Consider the following 23,426-nt stretch of genomic DNA (forward strand, 5'->3'; position numbering starts at 1 on the left):
TTAGCAGACCGGAGTTCCGCTGTGGTGACCCCTAACCGGGAAAACCCGAAAGAAGAACAACATCTGAATTGAGTAGATTTTCTTTGCTCAGATGGGCTCCCTAGCAGCACACCACAAACAGGCATAATTCCTATATACACACACAGTATCAGACAGACAGAATGCACACATATATTCACAACTGACATTATGTACCTACCTCAGGTGCTAACTGACAGGAAAGGCTAAGTATGGCATAGCTTTGCTACTGATTGCTGCTCTGCCCTACATAGCCATTCTGTGCAACATGCATAGACCACCAACATGCACACAGGTTTATATATCCCTTGCACAGACACTGTCACATTCACTATCATCTGCACAGATACAATCACAGTCAAGCACAGTCAAGCACAGTTTTACACACACACACACACACACACACACACACACACACACACACACACACACACACACACACATAAAAACACACACACACACACATGGTACCTGCCATAGTTCACATCAGGCAGTGGTGTTCCACCCCCTCCCCCACACACACAAACACATATTTGCAGGAAGCATTCATGCACATACACTCACTGACTTAGTCATACACAGTCCCTTTGATGCCCTGTCCACACACAGCCACAAACTTTCATACAAACATTATTCATTTCTACTTACCTGGATTGTTACTCTGTGCAGAGTAAAGCTATCTCACTCCCCTGTGCAGATTCTCCCCCTACTGGAATGCATATGTGCATTCTGCTTCTTAGTGGTGTACTCTTAATGCATTTTTACACTTCTCTTTCAGGGAAAATGCATAGCATGAAGTATATGGTTTCCGTCCCATGCAAGTATGCAGAATGAGCAGAACATTGGGCTACTTATGGGTCTCATTAACATAGCCTAGTGCACTTAAATATATGGCTGAAATTCTTACTGCCTAGTAGCACTGATCTATGCCTTTATGTAGCATCTGCACTATGAATCGGAGAGGGTTGCATACTATTAAATATGCAGTCTATGGCTTTGTAAACTAGATAATTTGTCTATGATTCTCAACCTGTCTACCTTCATAAAATACTGAGAAAGTTCAACTCTGTGCTCTGCAGACAATTGGCTTCTTTAGGAAGATAAACAAGAATCAAGTGAGATAACTGGTAGCACCAGAACAAAACTGTTTATTCATATATGTGTGTGCGCGCGGACAGTATAAGAAACATGCTACGTAAATTAAAACATCAGTGTTTATTTAACTTGTTTTACTTTGACTTTGATGGTTTCAGATTCCTTCGGCATTTGTGTTATCTGCTGTTAAAAACAAATCATCAGCTTCATCTTAAATGTATAGGTTTATTATAAAGAGCTCAGTAGTAGCATTTATAAAAAGATATCTTTCTTAATCACTTCACATTTACATACACATTTACCACATAAAACACAGGCACACTGTGAATGTACCTAACGAATCAGGTATGAATACATACAAATCTTAGGCTGTTAGAAAAATAAAGACTAAACAAGACATCATATATGAGAAAACCATGTATTTTAATTAGGCTATCCAGAAACAGTATCTCAATTAATTGTACAGAATACATTATTGATCCATGATTCACAATTTAATGGATCGTACAATAATCTACTGCTGCAAACAGCAGCAAATACTATATCAATATTATTACAGTACCAAGCAATATGGCAAGAGGCAGTTTTAATTATACCTTGTCAAGGAACACCATATTATATGCTGTCATCAACATCAGTATCATCCCAGTGCATCATTTATCTCTCAAAATCCAAGTAAGTGCAACCCTTTGTGCTTTTACAGGTATTCCTATGCTCAGACTTAGGTTATTGCTTTATAATAAGGAAGTATTCATATATAAATGTATTGCATTGTATACTCTTCAGTTTTACATGTATTTTGGCAAATGAGTAATGTTTGGTTTATGTTTCCCTTCACATAATAATTTCAGAATATCTAGTTTAACATCTCTATGAATCTGGATGAGTGAACTAATCATGTTTAGTCTTCATGATTATACTATGCACACCTTTAAACCAGTCTAGGGAATGTCACTAATCATTGCAAGACGCGTTAACATCCTGTACATATGTAAATACTGCAAATGGAGTATGCACGGTACAGAAGTGGAGAACATGCATTGATTTTATACAGTAGCTAATGACAACATATTATACAAGGAAGATTATTGACAGTTTCCAAACTGAAACAGTTTGTGGCTTCAGTATCATTATTAACATCATCACCATCAGAATCAAAAGATTCAGTGTCTTAAACCCACTGCATGATGAAGAGACAGTGGCTACTTTTCAAGTAGCTTTCAAAAGAATTAACAATCTGTATCCCCTGTGTAATCTTTCTGTGCAGGTATATTAATAAATACCAAGTAACATTTAAAAGATGATGCCATTCTGAATGGTGGTGCGCGTTTGTCAACCAAGCCATGGTTTAACACACAAAGTTCCACTCACACAGATGTTTTCACACAACTTGAATTGTGCTATTTGAAAATATAGCTGTCACACAGAAACTTGACTAAGTCTAACTTATCACCACCAAAATATTTTAAATGCTTTTGCAGTATCTTATATGAAATATCTTGCTGGAAAACTGAAAGGATTATAAAATATAAAATTCCTTTTGCTATCCCATCTGCTATTAACATTTCTCCAAGGATCGTTGTTCTCTTTACAGGAAGTACCATTCGCCATAAAATGCTATCCTGCTAAGAAATTGTTCTCAACATCACTCTTAGTAATTGGAACTACCTTTTGCAACATAATACCTCTATATATCACAATCTGGAAAAAAAGGCCTTTTACAAATTTTGTTCCAAGTAAGGATTTATTCAAGTTCTTGGTTAGTGAAAATGTGGTCTCACTTCTACTTTGTACATAAATATGATGTTACAGTGGTTTGAAACTGTGTAACTATAATCGTACCTTTCACATGTCACAATCTTCGTACTTTGGTTAGTGCAAATCCAAATACAAACTTTCACTTGAAATTTAAGGCACTTCATTCTGAATGCAGTACAACTGTCCTGCCACTTGCAACATATATTATTATTATTAGCATGTTACAGAAAAAAAAGTCATATCAGTCTGGCTCAAATATCATATTGTTGTTCTATAAATCATCTAGGCACAATATCATACAAACAGAACTATTATAATTGCATAGATCTACAATGAAGTAGAAAATGACTTAATGCACTGAAACTACATTCACGATATCTCTGCATATTAAATGTAAAAACATTATCCAGAAACCATTCTAAGAAGAAACAGCAAGTTACTCTTCATAAGATATGCTGTTGACCTAAACATCAAGTGTTACCTTGGATGGCAATATAAAGCTTTCTTACTTTATCTACACACTGTACTACTATACACCAGCATATAATTATCAATAAAAATAAATAGAGAACAATAGTTTGCTGCTTAAAGCATCATGTTATTAAATTTGTACTACAGTTAGTTAATAACAAAATTCAAAATATATCTTAAGTGATTCTGAGAGTCTAAGATAAAAATTGCTTCAGTGAGTAGTTCAAACTACAAGACCCTGCATTCACATATTCTTTCAAGTGTTTACAACCCAGACAGAAAAAAATTCTGTAAATACTTTTTTAGTTATAAATAGCTGAAATGTTTAGTACCGGTATTATCATGATGTATTATTATTATCAAATATGAAATACAAAGACATTCAGATTAGGAAACCTTATAAACTAAAAAAATAGGTCATACCAGTCAAAATACACTGTAAAACTGAAATTGAAGAAAACAGCAAAACCAGTAAGAAATTTACAGCAACAAATTTTGCCAGGGTAGTATCAAAATATGTCCGTGACCCTGCTATGCTGTAAATCACATTTTAATTTGCCAGTGGTAAAGCACTTTGTAGCATTCTGGTCTGTATTATATTTTGACTTCATTATTTAGAAGCAGAAATTCACCTGAGAAAAAAACGCTGTAACAAAAAAGCTTAAAATCTGGCATCACTTTGGACAAAACTGTGCTGACTTCAGTTCTACAGTATGCTTTGAGGACCTCCCTGAAAGCAGGTCTTTAATATCAGAATTGACAAATGAAAGAAAAAAAATTGTTAACCAGGTATGCCTGGTAAACACACACACTCTTTCAAGGACAACTCTGGGTAAGTGACTTGTTCAAAGTCACACAGTAAGCAAATGGAGGCTATGGGATTCAAACCCAGGGCAGCTGTAGGATCTGGATTTAGCACCCCATATTTAAATCTCTGCACCAAACTCCTGCATTCCTTTTCTATTGACTGTCCAGTTCTGCTCATTGTTTGCATTCCTGACCTACTATACACCCAGCTTTTGTTCTGTGACACTTTCCTGAAGACAAGATGATCAAATTATAACAAGTGAGACATATTGCTCCAATTAACTATTTTGCACTGATTGCAAACGACAGACAACTTAAACATTAGCAAACAGATGTGGATGACAACAATTATTGCTAATCACCCAGATCAGTGGTGGCAGAACTCTGGGACAAGCCTGAATTCCTGGTACATAGTGATATGTGTGCTATGAGGTTAGGGAATTATTGTCTTCTTTGATTAAAAGATGGTCAGCTGAAATAAATCAAAAAGGACCAAAAATAGAAAAGAAAAAATATGCCAATGCATAATTTGCAGCACTGCTTCTACTTTCACAAAGTTAAGTAGTAACACAGCTAGATGATTAAAAGGGCAAGACAATGTATTGATTTTTGGCAGTACACTCTATCGGCACACCTGGGAAACCTTGCTCGTATGTCACCCTTTCTGCAAGGAAAACCCAACAAGGCAAATACCATGTGTTTGGCAAAGGTCACTCTCAATCCTAAGAAGCTTTGTTGAATGATTCCAAAAAGCAAATGGTATGAACTTACATTCTGAACACCCACATGGAGAAACATGCCACATAATGCTGAAATTCTAACAAGTCTATCAGTCAAACCTGGACGGTTGCAAGGAAGAAATATGTCAACATAATGAAGGCAAGTACAGATAAGGATGAACTGTTTTCTTGGATTCTGTCTCTTTCCTTTTCTCCTTCCATTTACGAATGTCTAAAAATTGGTTACAGTCCTACAAATGGGGACATATTTTCAGAGCTTGCTGTGGTCAGTGCAAGCAGGCACCTATTATATTGAAATACAAACTATGTGTATTTTTTTCTACATAACCCCCATTGTTACTCAACATGGACCATACTTAGCTCTCTCTAAATGGAATCTCTCTGCCTGTACTGCTACTCCAGACAGTCCACGTGTCAATATTGCCTATAACTGCTAGCTCCATTACCACAGGTGTAGCTAGCTATTTTGGTGCCCGGTGCCATCCTCTAATCTGGTCCTGCCCCCCCGCCAGAAAAAAAAAGCCTGCTCCTTGGATTTGAGGAGTAAAAAATAAAGGTTATCTAGTTTAAAAGTGCTAAAGTAGTCGGGTTTTGAAATCCTATCATAAAAAAAAAAATTCCCTTTAATCTATAGCAACTGCTTGCAACATTCTCGTAAACAGCTACTACAGTTCACAAATAGAGTACTAAAGCTCTTTAATTCTGCCATCCATGGAGTGGACCTATAATCTATAGTAACTACTTACAACACTATAGTAAGCAGCTGCTGCAGTTCACAAGTAGAGCACTAAAGCTCTTTAATTCTGCTGTCCATGGAGTGGACCTTTAGTAACTACTTACAACATTATAGTAAGCAGCTGCTACAGTCACAAATAGAGTACTAAAGGTCTTTAACTCTGCAGTCCATGCTCCAGTTTAGGCCACACATGTAAGACTGCAAATGCAGTGCTGGCATTTAAAAGTCAGCATTGCACTGAAGACTAATCAGGATCTGCCAATCATGCCAATCATGCTCGAGTAGCTGCCCCCTTCACCTTACCTTAGCAATGCAACTGTCTTTTGGTATACAGGGATTCCAAAACAAAAAGGAAAACTGATATTTGGCAAACTTCAAATATACTTCAAACCAAAGCCACACTGGAGCAACGGAAAAATAACACTGCACGATATTTAAGTGTACTCAGCTTTAATACAGCCACTTTTCATCCCCACAGACTTCATCGGAAAATCTAAATATCATGCAGTGTTATTTCCCTGTTGCTCCAGTGTGGTTTTGGTTTGAAGTAGGTATACAGGGATAAAACCCTACCTACGTCTCAGGTGACTCACACTCATCTAGTATCTCAGGCATCAGATGGAGGTGATATAGTAGAGAAATTATGAAGCTGAGCCTGCTTGTCTTTTCTCAGGAGAAAGGGTGGAGAGCATGTATTCATACATGCTAAGTGAGTTTGCACACCAGGGCTCACATGGGGGTGTAGCTTACAAGGGGGATACAGACAACTGATCACATCTTATGCAGATATATCCAGATTGTTGCTGATGAAATTAGGCATCCTAGGATATACTTCATAAAGGCCTACTGCATGCCTACACCTTGAGCATGACTGGCATGCTCGAGAGGCTAGGGCTTAAAGAAAAAAGCCCTGTTCTCCAAGCATGCAAAGGGCTAGTCCCACTTCTGTCTAACTCAAGTCTCACCTCAGGGAATGAAAGAGCAACAGGCTTTCACCCAGGGTGAATGACTGAGTCCCACACAACAGCTTGGAAGATACAGTTTAATGAACAGTGCAGGGAACCAAAGCTAAAAAAAACATATGCAACTATTCCCAATTATTGTAATAGGGACCCATCCTTTTTAGTGTCACATTAACATCAGGTAGTATGGATTGTGAAGGAGAGCTACCAGGTCAAGAAGGTAAAGTTTTAGTATACTGTGGGCTGCTGGATCAGTATTATTAGCTGGCAAGCAAAGTGTATAGCACAGATATACATGAAGGCCCTGCACCTGTCTCTCTGCATTATATCACACCATTCCCTTAACACTTCTAAGTCTAATTCAATAAGCCCTAGTGCCACTTCCAGATGTTTCTCTAAGATCAGCCAAGTGATATCTCTGTTCAAAAATATTTATTGCTGATATTTACATTAATATTTACAAAACCATGTGATATATAAGCCACTGGAAACTATCTGCTCAAAGATAATATCACAGACAACACAACTGTGTGTAATATTTGACCTCTATCTAGTGCAGCAGCTAGACATATAAATGTTGTTCATACATTTAATTATAGAAAAAGTCATAATTATTTTCTATGTAGATAATTCAACAGCCAAGCAAAAACGGGCAAAACGTCTTTGTCTTACAACCAACCAACAATAGTGCTACGCTTGGTATGTGCCTAGGCTGAATTGTTACTAACATAATGTGAGTTATTTACAAAATGTTCAAAAAAAGCACTTACTGTGTTTATCTTGACAAAAAATACAGTTTAAGACTTGGAATCTAATTAATGCAAACTTTCTGAAGATGAGCTCTGCTGGACAGTTTTGCTGTTATACTTCTTTAGTAAACTTAAGGTTCAACAGGAATGTTTGTTTGCACTACAAGTTCACAACCTAACTGTGCTAAAGGAATCAGAATGCAAACATTATTAACTAAGGAAGTTTGAATACAACCTCCCAGAGCTCTTGTAAAGACAAAGAGCTAAATGATGTTCCCCCATCTTCCAACAAACATTACAAAGACAAGAGATCAATTCATACCATGCACAACCAAAAGAATAGTCTAATGTATAATTAACTCATTTCATCCATTTAATCATTTGAGAAACCAGTCTGGTCTAGTCCAGTATCCACACATGTCACTAGTGGCACAGGAAGGACACAACTAGTAGGTCAGTCAGTGGTCACAAGTGTAGCAAACAATGAAGAGATGGATCAATCCTACCCACTAATGTGGCAAATCCTAGACACAATCCAAAAAAAATCTTAGCTGGAGAGCATGGCTCAGTCCCTGCTCACATCTGCAAGGAAGTATTTTGCCCACATCTACTATAAAGGGTAGTATTCTCTTCCCATGATGGCACATTTTAAATCACTTTAGGAAGGAGTAGTAAATGGCAGGATGTCTAATTTCATCAGCAACAACCTGGATTCAATTAGAAACCTTGGTGTCTCGAGCTCTCTCTGACTTGGGAGCAAGATAAGGGAACAAAGTGTACTGGTTGAGTGGTTTAAACTTCTGCTTTAACAGTTACAGTGTCTGGAGTTCTGAATTGATCTCTGGTTACTGTCTGAGTGGAGTTTGTAAGGCCTCTCAATGTCTGGGTTGGTTTTCTGCAAGTAGTCTGTTTTTCTCATGTTTTAACACATGCTGATGGACTGGTACTCTAAAGTGCATTTATCCTTGTAACATTAGTTGTGGCTGAAAATGATCTTACATGCCCAGTTTATTTACCTGGTTAACACATGAATAAATAAATTAAATTAAAATAAAACTCATGGATATTGGGAGGTCTCCCTGCAGGGTTCTTAGTAACCAGAGGTAGGTCCTGGCTAGGAGATAATCAGCAAGTGGGGATATGCATGCTTTGCTTGGTCTGCATTTTGGTCTTTGCACACCCAAATGAGTATTTCATTTAAATAATAATAATAATAATAATTTCCAACAGCATGACAGCACAGCATTCTGCCACCCCTCCCAAGTACTCAACCCTCACACAAATGAAAGGGTTTAACATAGAGAAAAGTAGAGGAATACTTACCCAAGGTCAACAAGCCAGGCAGTGTACAAAAAAAAAAAAAAAAGAAAAAAACTCTCCCAAGCACAGGTGCCCCCTCCCTACCATACCAGTATATTGTCCTACGCAGCCATCTGCCACTAAATTTCAGTTCAGTGTCCTGCTAACACACACTAATTTTTGGCACAGCCTCTTCCTTAGGCAACCACTGAATTAACAACCAGAGGAGTACACACAACAACACTCACAAGATGTGTTACTTTCCTCACAGCAGAACAGAGGCATATTAAACTGTTAGATACACCTTTCAGGACTGTCAGGCAAAGCTGTTTCATCAGTCATGGGGTGGGGTTAGAAGAAATCCTGCCTAGCATGTGTTTTTCTCACCAAATTTTAATATAACCCCCCCCCCCCATGAACTAACTTCAAAGTACTCCACTTGTCTAGTGGCAGCCGTTCACACACTGTCTCCACACAACTCACTTACACAGACTGTTCTACTTTCCTGACATAGGAGGAAAACATGGATAATGTTCATCCTCACAGCTTCCTGCTTACTTCAGCAGTCATTTGTAGCTATGAACTCTTGTACAGCAATGTCTGAAAGGACTACAAATTAAGAGGCCAGATCTAGGAATGCAATGATAAATATATACAATAGCATGCATAAGTTCCTGGAGTGCATGTGCAGGAAGATGTGCATGTAAATTCGTATTTTTGTAATAGCTGTATTCTAATTTATTACCTAGAATTCTGATTCTTGTAGTATTACTTTTGCTTCTGTATGGAATTTTCCTGAACTATTCTTTCTTTCTTGCAGAAACTGAAAATTGTATTTTACTGTGGCTCTTCAATGTTAGCTCTTAAAATGCAAACAACGGTATTAAGAAGACTATTACTTGTGTTCATTGTAAAAAGATAGGAATGCACCCCACAAGTGACACTTTTCACTCTCAGGCCAAGATCACTGTACTGTTCTGAATGAGAAAATATTCAGCAGGATTTATTAACGTCTTCCATACCTCAAATTATGCTTGCTAATCGATGGACATACAAAAAAAAGTATATAAAAAAAAGTAATCTGACTGAAATAGTCTGCCCTTAGGACATGCCAGAATATATTCTCCCTGCTGAGAGTCAACCAGTCAAAACCACAAACAGAGGATGATACACTTTAAGGCTGAAGTTTAAGTGGCACTGAGATGTTTAGTGATATTCAAATCATCAACTACTATCTTGTTGAATATATCTGACTGAATCTGTAATTGATAAAAATATCCCAGTCTTGAAGAAATAGAAAATTAAAAAATAAATAACTAAATAAATAAGGTTCATACTGACAAGACTTCTTTTTTCACACAACCCAACACTAACTATACCATATGCCCTGAGGTGCAAAAGATTTGGAATTGGTATATTTAGTAATGGGGCTTCAGGAGACCAAGCCTGTCCTCCCATCAGCACACAGATGATTTTTAAATTTCTTCAATCCTGTGAATTCAGATGGATCCTGGTCTTGGAGAAATGGCTTCACAACAGCACTGTCAGTGACTTTGGCCTTGATAAAATATCTTATAAACTGCGTTAACATACTTTAGTCTGCATGTTGCAATGTACAGCTCGTTAAGCTGTATTTCAGTTTCAACTCACAAGTTCACAAAGGAGAATGCGATAATGAACACATACGTTTATGTATTAGTTATGACAGACCAAAACAATTTTAAGGCTTAAACTGTTAAGTTTACTTAACACAGTTTGTGCCACAAAACTACCACAAAGGCAAACAATTGTATAGTATAATATACTGAAACTTGTAAATCCAAAACATAGAATTCTTAGGTTGAAGCATTGAATGACACAGAAAAATAACTTTTCAGTAACCATTATCTGTACCCACCCAGTTATGGCAATGTGCTGCTAATGTAGTACTGTTATCCCTGAGTGACTAGAATTTGGGTTCAGAATAACACCCCTCCAAAAAAAAAAAAAAAAAGAGTTCTGGAATTCTGTCATCCAGAATTCTGAGCCTCATATAGTGATCTCCAAACAAAACAGCCAAATGTTTTTTATCTTTTTCTCTTTCGATTTTTCATACTCTATCTTTGATGCAGCACACATTGCAGGCTCTTAATATCTTTATGTGCAGACGGCAGTATTATAATCAGGTATGCCTTTAGGAAGCTAATTATAAAGTCCAGAGAAAGTCTAACAGCATATAATGAATGCAAATGTCTCGCTGCATCTGAAGCACCAAAGTGTTAGGATTGTGCAGCTTAGTACAATAAGCAAGGGCACTGCCTGAAAAAAAGGGCATATTATGAGCAAAATACATTTTTTACTTTGGTCAGCATTTATCTAACTCATATTGAGAAATGCAGTAAGAGCAAAGACTAGCGCAAACATCAAGAATTTTTTGTGAACTTTGAGAAACACGCTTTTAAATTCACAATCTTTTAGCTGATCGTATTTTCACATTATCACTACTCTGCAATTCTTGACAGTCAGAGGCCCACCCACCAATTCTGTACAGCTTGTTGATTTAAACCTATGGATCCGGGAAGCTGAACAGTTATGTTATCACAGACATTAAACTGTGACTTCTGCTACAATCTGTAAAAATACTTCAAAATACTCTACAACTGACATCTTGAGATCTTGTACAAGAGCAAGACATAAAGGATCATATTTCTTTTCAAAACCTGTCTGCATTAAGAAATAAATAAATAAATAAATAAATGCAGTGACTTTAGCCATAGCTGATGCCTGAATCTGAAAAAAAATATTTTTTTTATTTTAAGCAATACTGTGTCTGTGAATAGTGAGCAATAATTTAGTGGAAAAGGAATGTTCTGTCAATTCAACTCAACAATGTGTAGCTTTCTGCATGTTCAGAAACACTTCTAATAACCTGAAGCATATCAATAACCAAGAGTAAATATGTGCATAAAAATTATAACGCTATGCTAATTTCAAGTAAGTAAGAGGAACAATTTCTTGTTTAGAAATGAAACATCTGGTAGACATTTTGAAGACACTTTCAACCTTCCATGTTGAACTCCACAGGTTTTCATTCACACAGGAACTGTATTAGCTAATACATAATGGAACAAAGTATGGAAAATGACATCAATGTTTTTCATGTGGTTTGCAAAAAAAATGTTTAAATGACTAACACCCACATAAATAATGTATGGAATATATCTAATGTCTTAAACTAAACATGGCGGTGGGGGAGCTGCTTCTTAAAAGAAATGTCTTTGTCTACATTGTGGTGCAAATTTAAAATGTCAAAATTTCAAGTATAACTTTTACTCACATCTGTCCAATATGTACTATAATATGAATTAAATATGAATGAAAATATTTTATTGTAGTATTTAAGCAAATGGACAGTATAACTGTTTAAAAAGTAGCAAGTAAAATAGTTTCATGTGAAGATGACTCAATAGCATTCTGCTATTAAATATATAAGAAATTTAACGAAGTAAATGTTTAAATTAGTTAGAGCGCATTCCTTGGGATGCATTACAGATCTGACAAAAGTACAACACTGTACATTTTAAAGTCCTTAATAAAAAAATAAAACAGGCCATATCCTTTTTTTTTCTCAGAGTTGCTTTTCATAGCAACAGATTCAATGTTCTTATGCAGGAAATAAAAATATTCCAAACACTGGGCCATTGTTGTAACAAAAATGAAACAAGTAAAAAAAAAACATAAAAATGCAAATATTTAATACAGTTTTTAAAAAGAGTCTGCTGACTTTGCTGTGAAATGTGCAGACGATGTGCTGCTAACAGTGATCGCTCTCTTCCATGCTAATGCTGCTCCTTCTGCTGCTGGTTTTAGATGCTCCAGGGGACACCGATGAAAGAACTGGGTCAGTAACACCTACTGGTGGAAGTGCATCATCCATTAAGATATCTTCCATTTTGCTTCCCATTTTTGTAGGGACACCATAGGCACCACTGGACTCACACATATGACCTAAGTTATCACGAAATGTAATAGTACCATCTGTGAGGTCAAGGGTTGTAGTGCATGATGGATCTGAGTGTTGATGCAGTAAGACACTCTGAGGGCAGCTTTCAAGCATTGGTTCTTGTTTAATGTTTCGTGTTGGGACTTCTGAAGAGCAGAGACCAGTGGATGAAGAAACAGAAAGTCCATGTGCTCGTGCTTGCATCTCAAGCTCCTGAAAAAAGTAGCAGAGTTTTATACAAAGGCCATTACCTCCCAAAAGCAAGTAAGCTGCAGTCATATGGATCTATTGCTTTTTTCAGGTATGCCTTTAACAAGGAAGAAAATCAGGCCTATAAAATAAATTATTGTAAAGCTAACATATCAGGAATATATTATTTCACATTCATAAAGTAGTACAAGGACTAACACTATGAATACTTTTAGCAGTAGTATTAGTAGGTGTATCTGTCACTTGGTGATAGCAACGCTGGTGTTACAACATAAAGGCATTAGCAGCCCTGCCTTCTCTTTAGCTCTCACTACATGAAAAGTACTAAATCTGTCTACACTACAAGAACCAAGGTTGGAAGACGCAGAGAGATGGTTATACACACAGTGACTGACACAAAAATCCCACACTCTGCTATAGGTGAAGACCACAAAGTGATGAATACAAAAAGCAAAACTCCTTATGGGGAGGAGTTTTATGAGGAAAACAAGACCTGGAGATGATGTTAACCATAAATAGTCTGTTGTTCTTGTATGCCATTATGTAACTGTTATATTTTATTGTGGATAATTTAAGTACTAGGTCACATAAAATGAATGACACACACACACAATGACACTACCAGTCAGTCCATATAGACAATTCTGAACTTCAACACAAAAAATCCCATAGCACACATCTGTCAAATCATTAGCAGGGTGATCGAACAGATATCCAGACTGGCATTAAGATACTCCCAGAAGACACTGCACTTCACCATAAGCAACCTTCTTCTTGAAAAACAATCCATAAAAGTCAGAATGCCACAAATAGTTGAATTTTTGATAAGTGAGTACAGTGCTGCTGTAGATGACAATATTGCAAAAATTAAAAAAAAAAAAAAGCACATACAACATAGGCAACACAACTGCTCTGTCTTCACACTATTACTTAAACGAATACCACCAAATCCTGTGCCTGCCCTAGGTTTGAAGAGATGCTTCCTCCTTGATAGCGAAGGATGAGTAAAGAACAGAAGCCAGGTGGACTAAATTAAGAAGAAACTATGACTCCAGTTTGAAGATAAACATAACATTAATTTGCAAAAACAAGATTTCTGCAAAAAATACGTTAGGACTTCCAAAATGAGTAAATCACAAGTTTAGAGAGGTGAAAGTATAATTCTTTAGAATGAGACTGCTTGCTGAGGATCAGCATGAAAGTTCCACATCACACAGTTCTAATAACACTGCTTCAAAGGAAAACTGTGCCAATCTGTTTTTATGTTGTGGAAACTCCTTTTCACTGGTCACTTCACCTGTTTTACGTGTGGAGACTCCTCCTTCATTAGTCACATAACATGTTTTTATGTGGTGAAGACTCATCTTTCATTGGTCAGATCACCTGTTTTTATGTGGTGGTGACTCTTCTTTCATTGGTCACATCACCTGTTTTATATGGTGGGGGCTCCTCCTTCACTGGTAACACCACCTGTTTTATGCTACAGATGTTTCTTTATATGCATGCCATCACCATCCATAAATTGGACAGTAAATGAAACATACTGCAACATCACTCCAAGATGTGGAAAATTAATATTTTATGGAAGCAGCAGTCCATGATAGGTAGCGAACCTTACTTCCTCTGGAAGTCACTAGAAGCCAAATAGTCAGTCAAGCATTTTTAGTACTGTCTGGCTCTGTGAATAAATCTTTTGAGAAGATATAATGACAACAACATGAATTATTTCAGTAAAACAAGGCACATCATATAATATATGGGACGAAATTAAGTCAGTGAGTTTCTGCAACACAGGCTTCTAGTTGCAAACAGTAAGAGATATGAAATATGGTATATAACACCCCTGAAAAGATTATGGGTGGCATATATCTTGGAAACAACTCAGCTTGCTACAAGTTCACAGAAATCTTTAGCATTTTAATGGAAGAATATCAGATTAAGGCAAAACTGCTGTGTATCTGAGTGAGTAAGGCAAAGCTGTTGTGTATATGAGTGAGTAAGGCAAAGCTGTTGTGTATATGAGTGAGTAAGGCAAAACTGTTGTATATATATGAGTGAGTAAGGCAAAGCTGTTGTGTATATGAGTGAGTAAGGCAAAGCTGTTGTGTATATGAGTGAGTAAGGCAAAGCTGTTGTGTATATGAGTGAGTAAGGCAAAGCTGCTGTGTATATGAGTGATAATTACTGCTGGGTGCTGATTGTGCATTACTTAACCTCAGGTGCTTTACTTTGAGTTGTCTAATGAAAGCACATTTGGGTAAACAATGAACAACCCACATCCCCAGCACTGATTGTTACAGCTCAGCCCAATAGTCTGCAAAACAGTTTTAATCGTATGTAAATGTTGGCTATATGTCCTTTTGTACTTGCTTAGTGCATGCACTGTCTATCCCATTACAAAGAGAAAAAACGTGCACGCTGTTATATCATTTGCGAAGCTGTGAAACATAATTGCTGATTCCTTCCACCACTAATTATGACCTTTAATGTCTCATACTTCAGTACAGCTAGCCATACTACTTAGCTGATACTGCAATGCTGAACACCATTCTGTCATTTTAAGTTATTAAAAACACATTCTTCATACCCGCTATGTGACAAGAAAACTCAGTGTGTTTGAGCAGTCTGCTATCTTGCTGACTTCTGGTGATAATGTCTACAAAGAATATCACTCACCAGTTGCTTCAAGCTAGAAAGAAAAGGGAAGTGATGTTGAGTATTTTTAATGAATGGATATTTGCTGTAATACAACCGTTGTGGGACATCAGTATCTTTTCTTGAGACTCTCTTTTCCCATACCTCCCAACTGTACAGAATTACTCGTTTTTTACCGAGGTTTGGGGTCCAAATAATGGGGTGCCATGATTTCCGAGTGGCACCCCTTAATTTCCGATTTCCCAGCTGTTTATTTTGAAAATTTTCCCCCGGCTTTTTGAGCTGACATCATCACGTGCGCAATGACGTCAGTTCTGTGAAACAGCCTGCCAGCCTGTTGGAATTGAGCTCATCCAGCTTAAACAATAGGGTGCATTCATTTCTGGCCAGCCGCGAATGAACTGAGAACTCTAGAATGGACATAGCCAGCTGCAAATGGAATGGTTTCCGACAACAGAACGACCCAGCCACAAATGGAGAACGGAGCGAAGCTAGAATGGGCAGGTAATTATGAAGAAATGCTGTGTGTGTGTGTGTGTGTGTGTGTGTGTGTGTGTGTGTGTGTGTGTGTGTGTGTGTGTGTGTGTGTGTTTAATGCAGATTTTTACAACGCTGGGCCAGCGTTATAAAAATCTGCATTACACATACACACATACACACACACACAAAAAAAAATATATATATATATATATATATATATATATATATATATATATATATATATATGGAATTGCTCCCTCCAAATGGCATATTAAGTATCATGGCCTAAAATTAAGAAATGGCAAAGTGTAGGAAATCTGTAGAAAAATCCTCTTAATAAAATAGATTAGCAATGGATTACAACAAACAATTGAATTTGTGGTCAGTTACTGTGGAGCAAAAGTGTTTCTGGTTCTGTTAAAGTGGCAGTTAGGTAACTATTGTTTGAGATGTGGGTGATATGGCTTCAGAAAGTGGACTGGATGAAACCTGAAGATGTGCGATAGAGCCTTGTTACATAGAAAACACCCTTAGGGAAGATTTTCTTCACCTTACATCTGGAGAATGGTAAATTAGACACCTATCATGGCACAGAAGTGAAGGAGCTGACACTGCGAGAATGGCCGTCCTCACTGCTGTTCAAAACATGCATTACATCAATGCTGATCTTTTTTAAGTACAGGATAGAGGATGTCAAAGTATACAACTATAGGTATATTTTGCAGCTAAGAGTTGTTTTATTTAACACTAACAGAATGGATGTGCGGCTAAAAATGTATGCTAGATTGAATGGCATTTCTTACTTTTTTATAGTAAAATTTGAAATGGCAGTTGTGTTTCTCTGACGGTACACTTGCAAAAAATGACCATTATGAAAGTAAACATCCCCTTCCATACCTAGTTTAGAAATTGCTTTCTTGTTTTTTGTGCTAACTCCAAAACAGATTTTAATATTACTTTGTAGTCAGAAAGTATAGATCCTGAATCAACAGTTGATCATACAGAGAAACTTTCGCTGGCAACTGACCTTCTGACAAAAGAAACATCTGACTTTAAACAAATATTTTCCACCATGATTTATATTTGCTGCTTTTAAATTAGACTCATTATGATGATAGCATGGGTCTAACAGCATTTTATCATTTACTGACAATAATAGAAACAGTCTAATGCTTATCTCATAAACTGCATGCAGAGACCATGATAGTATGATTTCCAATATACTGTAAAGCTACTGCTACTTGGAAACACAAGTTCTACCCACCCCAGGCTTGTGTGTGTGTGTGTGTGTGTGTGTGTGTGTGTGTGTGTGTGTGTGTGTGTGTGTGTGTGTGTGTGTGTGTGTGTGTGTGTAATGCCCAAGGTGAATATACCTGGTGGCTAGAGGTACTCAGGCTAAAACTCTGAACCTTAGGTACAGGTAACAAGAACCTAAAGTCCCTACCCACCACCACCTCCACATTTATGCCTCATATTTTTGTTCTGTTCCTCAAAATATGTGGTTTTCTAGATATTTGTAGCAAATCAGTGAAGGACTGAATTCACTAAATAATGACAGGCATTTGAATTTCAGACTTCACATTCCTCAGAAAATAAATGGTAACACAAATATCAGTATTTGAAATCTGTCCCTGTTTCTGGGGCTATATTTACCCATTATTGCCTTTGTCCATTTTTTTGGGCTAAGAGATTGAGAGCTATGGTGAGAAGTCAGAACAGAATTCACTAAATGATAGCCATTTAAGTTTCAGTCTCCTATCTTTCAGGAAACTGCTGATTTGGTATAGTGGTATAGTGCACAGGGTCCTGGGTTCAAGACTTGGCAGTGAAACACATGGTAGGAACACAACATTTTATTCTAGCAATTTTCCAAAATTATAGAAGCAATGTTTAAAATGTGTCCCTGTTTTTTGGGCTTTTGTACTCCCCAACACATTTTGGCCTTTTCCAGATTTCTTGTGTTGCAAAGTTGAGTTGAGTGGATTTTACAAGGAGTTGACAGCTTCAGGTGAAGATAAGTTTAGTGATGCTTATGCTGAAATTGCATTGTTAATATCATAACAGGTTAAATACTTGCTTTTGATGCAGAAGGCTGTGGGTTCTACTCCGACAGTATGTAGATGCATTGCTGATACTATACTGTGTTGTACGTTTAAAGGGGGTGGGTGGAGCTATAGCTACAGCAGAAGTGAGAAAATGTCATGCACAAGGGGTTTATGCCTCAGTGGAAAAAGCAAAAAATATCATTAACTCAAATTCAGCAATAGAAAATCAGAATTATTATGTTCTATGCTGCATTATAAGAAAAATATTTTTAAACAAGTACAGTACATTTTTCAGCATTCAAGATAAAACACATATTTTTCCACTGCAGACAGTGGAGAAGCAAGAGTGGCCAGTTAACAGCATTTGGATTACAATGATAGTTTTGATGCTTCAGGGTGAATGTAGGAGAGGGTCTCTCAGTACTTGGTCTTGGACTAAAAATTGGAAGTCTTAAAACATGCAGTTCACCTAGTTTATTTTGTTGTACATTTACAGCTATTGAGTGTTGGTCTGATAACACAAATCAGAGTAAGTCAAGCAAAAAAACTGAAATTGAAAATAAGTTTGACAAGCTGTGCAAGATGCCCATGGCTTACACTATTGTCATTCTACTGATAGATATATATATATATATATATATATATATATATATATATATATATATATATATATGTATAATGTGTGTGTGTGTGTGTGTGTGTAAGTAGACTTTTATGATGGAAATGTTCTGTATTGGGCAGTTTTGTCATTATTGGTTCATGCATTTTGTTTCAATTCCTACTGGAAAAATGTTCAAACAATAAATTTACAATGCATTCTAAGCCTAATGAGTGTGCTGTATTATACAAGGAATATAATTTAATAAAGTCAGGAAGGTGTATCAAAGAACACATGTATGTTTTGTGTGCAAAGGGCCTATGATTTGAAAGCAGCCCAAAGGTAATTTTTATCCACCACTGGCCAGATGCATTTTCTTTGGACGTGGTGTGGGTTTCAATGCTGTTTCAATGAATGTGAGTTTTAAGGGCAGAGAAGTTTTAATGCCAAGTATATTTTCATTGTGATACAGTATTGCTTTTAGCAGATGTCTATTAGTGTTTGTGCATTGTGCTATAAAATGTAAATATAAAATCCAAATAATCATTGTAGAAGTAAAGCAGTATGCACATTAGTGTTTATGGTAAATGGGATGAAATAGCCAGGTAATGGGACATTGGAATGGCTGCAGGGGGACTCTGGCGCCATATTTTGGTTGTCTGTTCTTCAGTTTGCGTTTGAAAGCTAGTGTCCTAAAATCCCATCGGAGTGGGTGGGGTTACATAATTATGTATCAAATTTTATCCTAATCAGTGTACAGATTTGTACCTATTTTTCATGGGCCTTGTCCAGATTTTTGATGTTTCCAGGTTGAGAGGTATGCTTCTCTCTTTAATGTTCAGGAAGCAGAGAGGAGTTAAGTCTTCGCAATATGGTTCTCAAGATGATTTCAGTTGCCAACTTTTTTCACGGTTTCTATTTTGGCTCATCAGCAGCTAGGCCTCACTGCTGAGAGGAGTTTATACAGATTTTTTTTGTTGTGATAAGACACAAGTAACTGACCAAAAAACAAGATCCATTATATAATAAAGCACAGAGTTTAACAGGTTTTGAAAAATGGTCATGAATCCTACTTAAAATATGAATCTTTTGCAATTTGTAGCTTGGTTAAGCAAAGTAAACAAGATATTCAATGTTATCAGCACATCTGGAATGTTTTGAAAAATACCAAAATACAAAACGCCTATTTCTTCAGGTGCAAATAAAAAAAAATACACAACTTTTGAAAGCTGATAGAGATTCTGCAGAGAATGGTACAGCAGATAGGGAAGGCATGCAGGTCCTTTTCCCAGTTTACTAATGACAAAAATGGCATCTGTTGATCTTAAACAAGAGTCACTGAAATAACACTACTTCCACTTATCCAAAACTTGACTGATACTCTACAGACTCCTATCTCTGCAGCAAACAAGATGAAGTTGTTATGTTCAGCACTCATTGTGAATAAAGTCCTGTGCTGAATATGTTCTCCTGAGAAACAAACTTCAAGTTATATCTGAAAGCACTTCTGATTTTATGGATTGCAAAAAAAAAAAAAGTACTGGAAACATTGTTCACCTCACTCCACACATCCTATTGTTTTTTTTTTCATTTGTGCAAGGAAGCAAAGATAACCTCAGCAATGTAACAGATCTAGGACTTGGTGTCTAATTGTATCGTTATATGACTCAACAGTCTTTTCTTTTAATGACTTTGGGACAGTAATCCAAAAGCAGTAACTTAAAAGTAAATGAGGCTAGTTATAATGTAGTTTTCGTGGTAACAAATAGCCATGTGGCTTTATGCAGAGACAGGCACTGATGTTTTCGATGCTATGACAAACAAATAAAACAACAGATCACATCTGATGTGGCTTGGAATAAACCCATATTGTGAAATTAGTTGAGGGCTACAGCTAGAAGGGTATACTCCAGTTTAATGATCAGAAGGTGTATGCGGTGTTCTTTGTGGCTTCTGAAGTTAGTACACTGGATAATTTCTAACAGTGTCTCAGTTGCTTCAGTGCTGTACTGAGTCTATTTTAAGCAAATAATTTAAAGCTGGGAAAGTGATTTAGCCAAAAACCTAAATGCTGGTACTGCTGGACATATGAGACAGCACTTCCCCAAGGATCAAATATTTTAACACTGAGAGAATCCTTGAGATTTTGTGGAGTACGAAAACACAAAATGGCAGCTTTACTGGAATTCACAATTAATGTGTTCTAATGAAGTCAATGCCAAAGACTGAATGCCATTCTGGATTTACTTTTTGGATCACAGAAATAGACTTGTCCAGTTTCAATATAACCAGGTCATCAGCTTGCACCATCACTTCAATATAAAGTCAAAATAGCTTGTAGTCACTAAAAAAATGACTTATCCCTGTGAACTCCCACTTTACAATTACATACATTTGAGCCCAAGGGACAAGAAATAACATAAAATGTATATCTAATCAAGCAACTGTGAAAAAGGTTAACCTCTCTAGCTCCCAAAATGTAACAGGTGGAAGTGCTTCAGAGATTCAAAATCTCTTTTCATATCTACAAAAATACCAGCAGAAAGCACACCTCTTTCCATGCTGGAGTAGCTGAATCAGAAATATAGCAGATAGCCATCAGAGCGTTAAATCCCCACCTACAACAATGCTGAACATGTAAGAGCAGTCCATATCTATTAATATAGGCAGAATAGTTTTATGACAGGCCAAGAGACAGCAATACAGTGCTAGTCATGCTATGTAGAAGGTATCATAAGAATAATAGGAAATTCAAGACAAATGAGTCCTGCGACCATTCACTCCTTGCCAGTACCCACCAACAGACTGTACCTGCTCTTTCGAGGAGGACTCAGCTGGTTAAGCCCATTCAATGATCCAGGTCCTGTCTGAAGGAAGATAGTGTAGCACGCTGCTTAATTTGCAGGGGGAATCTATTTCAGAGATGGGGAAGGTGTTGTGTAATGAACTTATCTGTCCACCATGTTTTATTCATGTGCTGTTGAAGATTTATATCCCTGTCTCTAGTATTTGTAGGGCTATTTTATTTGTGAAGATACAAGGGAGCCAGGACAAATGCTTCCCTAATGGTGCAGAAAGCAAGGCAACAAGCTCACCTCAGTAGCATAAGGGTAGTGCTTCTAGTCTTGTCTGGTAGCTTATCATTTCCAAGCCAGTGATGATCTTTGTTAGGTGTGGTCTTTCTAGTTGTCTGGCACATCAAGTGAGGTACATCCCAAAGGGGGCACTGTATTCAATACATGGCCTAATTAATGCTGAATTTAAGGGGGAAGATGCCCTCTATAGATCTGGATGACATTCCTTTGACAATTAGTTGTACTATGTAGAAGGGCTTTCTGATTACTGTTGTTACATGAAGACTAAAGGAGAGAAAATTATGAACACAAGTTTCAAGGTGCCTAATAACATTCTCATTAAGAAGTGGGTATGGTCTGTGATGTATGCTGGAGGGGTTGTCTGTCAAATGTGGCAATATTCCACTTTTTAGTATTAGTCCATTTTTAGTACAGCAGGTATTTACAAGTGCAAGTTCTTGTTAATGGGCTTAGGCATCAGAGGGAGACTCGACAGTGACTCCCAGTCTGCAGTCATCTCAGTCATGGTTAGACAGACATCTTGGTTTATGGTCTGGAGATCAGAAAAGTAAATGCTGACTAAAAGAGGTACCAGCACTGACCCCTCTTGTAAACTACTGGTCACCTTCATGCTCTCTGATGAGGCATCTGCCACCAGCACTGTGTGGTTTCTGTCTTTTAACCAGTTAGGAAACAATCCTAACACACAGGGATCTATTTATAATGCATTAAGCTTACCAACCATGTTAGCGTGGGAGATGGTGTCAAATGCATTGGCCAGATCAAGGTATGCCATGTGAACAACATGACCATTGTCAACAACCTTTGTTACTCTTTCAAAGTAGTTAACCAGATACATTAGGCAAAATGTCTTCACTACAAAGCCAATCTGTCATGGGTCTTGCCTACTGAGATTTATAATATCAGTTTGTCATGTTAGTTATTATATGTTCCATGGCTTTGCAAATTAAGACTTGTCAGGCTGATGGATCTTTAATTCCTGGGTCACTGATGTGGCTACACTTATGGAGTGGGACCACTACTGCTGTGTACCAAACCTCAGGGTACTGGAACTTCGGAGAGAGGATGAATCCCTGAGTGGTTAAAAGTAGCCGCATGACACATGAAGTATTTGAAAAGTTAAAGCTATAAGAGATGACTTGGCTCTGAGACAGGCAAACATTTTAAAGAAGGCTGGATAAAGAGACAGAGATTGATGGACGAAGGATTTTCAGTAATAGAAGACAAAGGAAGATAAAACTTCAGAAACTCTTCTAAAATTAACTCATCACAATGTGTTTTCAACATATTTTAGCTAACCTTGTATGTCCCTTAGTGCAACCATATAATGGAAAATGGTAATAATTACATTATCTGCAAAACACTGACTGAACAGCACATTTTTTTCAGAGATTTTATGGCCTCATCTCCCCACACTCTGTCGGCTTCTATCCTTCAGCTTTCCAAGCATCCATCTCAAATGATATACTTATGATAATACTCAAAAGCTTTGTCAGGTCTACTGCAGGGTTAAACGTCCCTGAAATGGAGTACAACAGCCATCACTTTCAGCTAGTGGAACAATGTGCAACATACCTATCTTTTCTATCCAAGATATACTTCACATTACTTTTACCAATAATGTTACCACTAGTCTGTAACAGATGGCAGATCCAGCGATACATGATCCTGTACACTCCCCAGGGATGTGAAAGCAGATTATGGCTGCTTCATCCTGTCTCTTGAT

General features: G+C 37.2%; 1 protein-coding gene across 4 annotated transcripts in view; it reads right to left on the minus strand.

Annotated features, from left to right (window-relative positions):
- MITF (melanocyte inducing transcription factor) overlaps nucleotides 1-23,426 on the minus strand; it is a 1,359,897-nt gene that overhangs the window by 115,231 nt on the left and 1,221,240 nt on the right. For 3 of the 4 annotated variants that reach the window (XM_044077896.1, XM_044077895.1, XM_044077897.1), the window contains one exon: nucleotides 1,518-12,830. The exons of the other annotated variant lie outside the window; for it this stretch is intronic. In XM_044077896.1, the coding sequence (XP_043933831.1) occupies nucleotides 12,429-12,830 (402 nt within the window). In that variant the 3' untranslated portion in view covers nucleotides 1,518-12,428. Of the gene's footprint in view, nucleotides 1-1,517; nucleotides 12,831-23,426 lie in introns of those variants that run through there. 4 annotated transcript variants of the gene reach the window in all.

This window comes from Protopterus annectens, chromosome 7.part0 (genome assembly GCF_019279795.1).
Source record: "Protopterus annectens isolate FY-2018-M chromosome 7.part0, PAN1.0, whole genome shotgun sequence".
NCBI classification, from domain to species: Eukaryota; Metazoa; Chordata; order Ceratodontiformes; family Protopteridae; genus Protopterus; species Protopterus annectens.